This window comes from Carya illinoinensis, chromosome 7 (genome assembly GCF_018687715.1).
Source record: "Carya illinoinensis cultivar Pawnee chromosome 7, C.illinoinensisPawnee_v1, whole genome shotgun sequence".
Lineage (NCBI taxonomy): Eukaryota > Viridiplantae > Streptophyta > Magnoliopsida > Fagales > Juglandaceae > Carya > Carya illinoinensis.
Window position 1 is genome coordinate 24,605,893 of NC_056758.1, and position 5,732 is coordinate 24,611,624.

Genomic DNA, 5,732 nt, shown 5'->3' on the forward strand with positions numbered 1-5,732 from the left:
GGATGCCAAAACTATACGGTGAGATTTACTTTACTCTTGTTGCCCTCATATCATATTTCATGGTTGTTGATATTGTTGTTTGCCTAAATTTAAATGGAAATTTATTTTTGCAGTCTGGGAAGTTTTGTGGATACTTCTGCTGGTATGATCCTAAAATACCATCATATTGCCAAAAAACTATCAAACGATTGCAACACTCAATTGATAAATTAAAAGTTGAAGTTGAGAAGATCCGAGCATCAATGGATATCCAAAGTTTGAATCATCGACTAGAAATAGAGGCCAAGAAGCGCAAGAGGCAACTGGAGAAGGCTACCTACGTGTTAACAATTTCGTTGTCATGGTTTTTCTTTGTTGGGTTGCTTATATCTAGTTGTGGTTGGTTCAAAGGAAAATGCTAATATAGTTGTAGAAGTATTTTGGATTGGAAAGTCTATTTGTATGTGGAAGGTCTTTGTATTTTGTGGAAGGTCTTGTGTTGATGTTGCTGGAAAGTTGTAAGTTGTAGCTGGAACACAGTATCATTGTGGAAGCTCTTTGTATGTCCTGAGAACGATGTGTATTTGTTGATATTAATGAAAAAGAAGTTTGTATTTGCAAGTGTTTGTTATTAGCCCTTTCTTGAAGACTGAATCTGTGCATTCAAGGGACAGTTGATATTATATCTTGTTATAAACAGCTACTCCTAAACCAACAAACCAACAAACCAAAAAGCCTAGTGGAAATAAATATACATCAAATCAGAATATTTCATTAAAAACCTGGAAGTATTTTTATTAATTCAAATATTATAACAATATTAATATTATAACAATATTATAATATGGATGTTTTACCATATCATCCAACTGGTTCTTTCCTTGCAATATAAATACAATATCACTATACAATATACATGGATAACAGTATAAATACAATATCACTATACAATGTACATGGATAACAGTATAAATACAATATCACTATACAATATACATGGATAACAATATAAATACAATATCACTGTATTTAAGCCAATGGCAGTTGAGGCCACTGTATATTCGACAAGTTATACATATATCATATACAAGTCAGGATGATCACATTACAAAAGCTAGGCTAAATATACATGCAACAGCCCCTCCTATATACAAAAAGTTGTTCATTTACAAAAAAAATGATCATCCCAAGATTCAAAATACAAAAAACTTCATTTCCACTTATGCTGGACAACATAGTATAAATACAACACCATCATGGCTGCCACCATCTAGGCTGATATAGATCATCCTGATCCGAGGCATTCAACTGATCCATTGGTTGCAATTGTACTGGATGTGGACGAGCAGTTGAGGGAGTACAAAAAAAATCTGGCGCATGTGTCCAAACTTGGCTTTCTTGATCGTGTAGCCAGGATACCTAAAAAAAATAATCGCTCAAACATCAATTATTGGGTTCTATATATAAATATAATTATCTAGAAAATAATACTTAGCAAAAACACAAATATCACTAAAGTAACATGTAAGTACCTGAGTTTGTGGAACCTCATGCTTTGTGTCGCTCATACTGTAATTTCGTCTATCTTCTCTTGATAAGTGACTACTCCTCTATGCATATCAACAAATATAGAGAATAATATCTTAGGCCTAAGATAAAAATATTTCCTTTATAAACTATCAAGCTGGAACTTCCAATAACGTAGGCAATCTAGGGAAAATAAAATACTTCTTACAATACATGATTCAACTAGACCAGTTGTGAAATTATGAACTAACTACTAGTATCACAAAAATTAATATACGTGTAAAAAATATTAATACAATAATCAACCTCAGTTGTGGACAGTCTCCTTCTAGTACTCGGTTTCTTGAGAGCCTTCTCAACGGGGTGTGTTCTTCTCTTAGTTGTGGGTCTCCCTTTACTCCGAACAACTAACGGACTAAGAACTTTGCCTGTTGTGCCATCCATGGGAGTAACCTCACCAGCTGTGGAAGTACCTACATTTGGATCGTCATCCGGGTACTCGGACTTCAACTGTTCTAGCTGACCTATCAATTTCACACAATTTCTCTCGGTCTTTGCGGCATTTGAACAAAGTTTATAGAAACAATTTTGGATCCGATCAAACCTTTGCCTCTCAGGGTTGCTCGTCGCCTCGTAACTACTTTTTACATTGACATAGTGTCTCTTTATATCCTTCCTCCACTGATCCAAAATGTACTTCGGTGGAACTTCACCCTTGTCTAACTGTGCCAGAATACGAAGAGCATGTCGACATAATATTCCCCTAAACTCAAACAATTTGCAGGTGCATGTAATATCTAGGGGATTTTCTCCATATACACACACAAAATAGTTTACACGTTTAATGCATCCATCACTCACTTTAATCTCATCCCCAACTACGAATGTATGTCCAGCACCATCACCACCTAAATACGAGATAGTCAAATATAAAAAGCCTCGAAATTCTTCTTGGATTTCCTTAAACTTGGAAATTGTATATATTTCTTGAAATTGCTTCTCGATAGGATAGTGAGATATGCAAGGAATCTCAGTATTAAATGAATTGAAGTCCGCAATTGCTTCATTCTCTGCCTTCCTCCGAAGGGCTGAATCGTACTGATCAACAAATTCTTTCAATGTGGTCCTAGAGTGAACGTAGTCATCAAAAAATGCATTCATGCTCTCACTTCGTTGTGTGGTTGACATTCCGGCCCAAAATGTATTTTTAACGTACGCTGGCACCCAAAACTGCCTATCAGCATAAAGCGATCCCAACCAAGCATTATCGCGAAGATCATTGGTTTCAATCAAATATGCCCATCGTTCTTCAAACTCATTCTCACTTAATGAGTCATACACACATTTGTGTAGACTATCTTTGATCTCGTCATATCGAGAATGTAACCCAAACTTCTCCGGAAGCTTCTTCATAATATGCCACAAACAAAAGCGATGCCTAGAAGATGGAAACACCCTCGCAATTGCAAGTTTCATTGCCTTATCTTGGTCTGTAATGATTGCATTTGGTGGTCGGTCATTCATACACTTCAACCATGACTCAAACAACCACTCAAAAGTATGTGCATCCTCATTGGATATCAATCCACACCCGAATAGGATTGACTGACCATGATGGTTCACACCCACAAATGGGGTAAATGGCATTTTATAAGCGTTGGTCAGGTATGTTGTATCAAAAGTGATAACATCTCCGAATGATTGATACGCAGCTCTACTTCAAGCGTCTGCCCAAAGCACATTCTTCAACCTCATGTCAGGGCCCACATCGATTGCATAAAAAAATTTTGCATTTTTTTTCTGCATATCTTGGAAGTAGTTAGTTAGAGCTTCAACGCCTCCAACTCCGAGGCGAAGTTGTTATGCTTTCTCAATGTAGTTTTGACATTCCTTTTGCCCAAATGGCACATTCTCATACCCCCCGCTTCAACAATTACACTCTGGAAAGTTTTTGACGTAAGTATTCCGGCTTCATCATTTATTTCAAGCCTCTTAGCCACACGAGCATCTAGCTTCTTGAAACATCTAAAGTGTCTTGCTTTCCCTGGACTACAGTAATGTGTGTGATCCAAGATTACACTAGACAAGGTATATCTGCCATCCTCATTCAAAACTGCATTAACTCTTGCTTTACACCCTACCCTCTCTGTTTGTCTTGGCTTTAGGATATTGGAAGCCTGACTCTTTGCTGTGCCTTGCCGCGCACATACCAATGTAAACCATCGAACCCTCCCATCTTCGCTTTGTCTAGAATTCCTTCTGCGAACCCCGAACCCTTTATGTTTAGCATATTTCATATAGTAAGACCGGACTTTTTCCTCACTAGAAAAAGTCATTCCAACATTAAGTTCCTCGACATCATCATCAGCCTTAGGTTCTTCGACACCATCATTATTATCAGGCCCATCATCAACCACTATTTCATTATACTCATCATCCGTCAACTGTACAAAAGAAGCCATATCAACTCAGCCTTAAAGAACCTACAATTAGTATCGATAATTGAATTAGCATATCATTTTATATGCCCTCATATTATTGACATGAGAAATTATAAATACCATTATATTAGTATACAATTTATATTAGTATCCGAAGATTTATTTTGCATTTTATGTCATATAAACATAAAGTGTAGGTGCTTGACCATTAACTATAATAATTGACCTATTAAATATCATGTCTATTTAATTAATACAAGCTACCCATCTAAGAAGCAGGTGGAGACGACCTAGTATAAATTGTAGAATATCCTCTAATGGTTTCAACTAGATGCTCATTGGTTTCAATCAAATTGCATTAGCATGTAAAAGAACTATAACGAAACTAAATAGGAGATACTTTTTACTACTTTATCAACCTGATATTCTGTTTCAAAACCATGAACTCGGTAACTAATCACATCACCATACTAACAAATAAAACAAAAAAATAAATGAGATTTTTTTTTACTGTAAATAAGTCTGAGATTTTCTTTTTCTGCCATCCCAATAATCGGAGTATAGCTTCTTTGTCTTTATGACAAACAAGATGCATGGTTTTAAAACTTTTTACAGTTAAAACATCCTAAACAAACCTTTTTAACGTAGATGAAATATAGCATCAGATTTTTTTACACAACTTCAACTAAAAGGTGGCACCTTTACGTACGTTAATTCATAAGGATAACTTAGAAACTAAAAGGTGGCACCTTTACGTAGGTTAATACAAAAATGTGGCTATTTAAGGACATATACAACAACGGCCCTTTACGGAATCTATACCCAAGAAACAGAGCTGCTATAGCAGAATATTTACAGAGAGCAAATCACGGATGGGAATCAGTGGATGGATGGGATATTGATACACATTTACAATGAAAATTTTGCAACACTCAATGTGTAGTGAATATCATTTTACCTGAACCTACCGTGGAGTGAATGGCATTGTCGGGGGGCTAAATCAGAAACAGAGTGGATGGGTTTTTCGGTCCCCTCTTTCGGATTCCTCCAGATTTTTGAACTACTGTGTGGGACCTTCTATCGCCGAAGATGGTGGTGGTCGGTGCTGTGAAGTTGGGGGCCGGTGGATGGATGGGATATTGATTTCCTCTTGGGAAGGAGGGAGACGTGTGTAATGGGAGGAGATACTGTATGTACTGGGAGAAACCAAAGCAGCAGCGGGAAAGTATTTTTCTCACTTGCCACGTCAGAGCTAAAATATATTTTCCACGTCGAGCGGTCATCAAATGCGGTCACCTTCGAGCGGCAGACTAGCTTTATCCTTGTATTTAAGGGGTTTAGAAAATGTTTGAAAAAGTACACTATCCGTTGAAGTTTTCAATGGTCTTTCTTTGTGGTGTAGTCTTGCCCTTTTCAGAATTCAGTTGATTATCAAAATCACATCACTTTATATGCCCCTGTAATAACAAATATAGTTGCCAAGACATTTTTCTTATTAATTTCTTTGTTCTTCTTTCCCTTGCTGATCGCGCGCTTGTGTCTATTTTGACAACAAAACCCACGTCAATTTTATGTTGTCATGAAGAAATTAATTGCTAAAAAAAAAAAATAGTATAGATTTATGTACGTGCACATCCTAAATCATTTCTCCCTCTCGATTCGTGACAAAATTAGATGGAAAAAATGTTATTTATCATCCTCACATCATATATAATTATGTAATTTATCATTTTTGTATTTCTTTTTAAATACATATATGTGTACATCAATATGTATGTATGTGTT

The 5,732-nt window shown here is 36.3% G+C and overlaps 1 protein-coding gene across 1 annotated transcript; it reads right to left on the bottom strand.

Annotated features, from left to right (window-relative positions):
- Nucleotides 1–1,233: 1,233 nt before the first annotated feature.
- LOC122316255 (protein FAR1-RELATED SEQUENCE 5-like) lies at nucleotides 1,234–3,153 on the bottom strand. The gene is made up of 3 exons (XM_043132786.1): nucleotides 1,813–3,153; nucleotides 1,512–1,589; nucleotides 1,234–1,398 (listed from the first exon to the last, which is right to left on the bottom strand). The coding sequence occupies exons 1-3, from the start codon at nucleotides 3,151–3,153 to the stop codon at nucleotides 1,234–1,236; spliced, it is 1,584 nt and encodes a 527-aa protein (XP_042988720.1).
- Nucleotides 3,154–5,732: the final 2,579 nt, after the last annotated feature.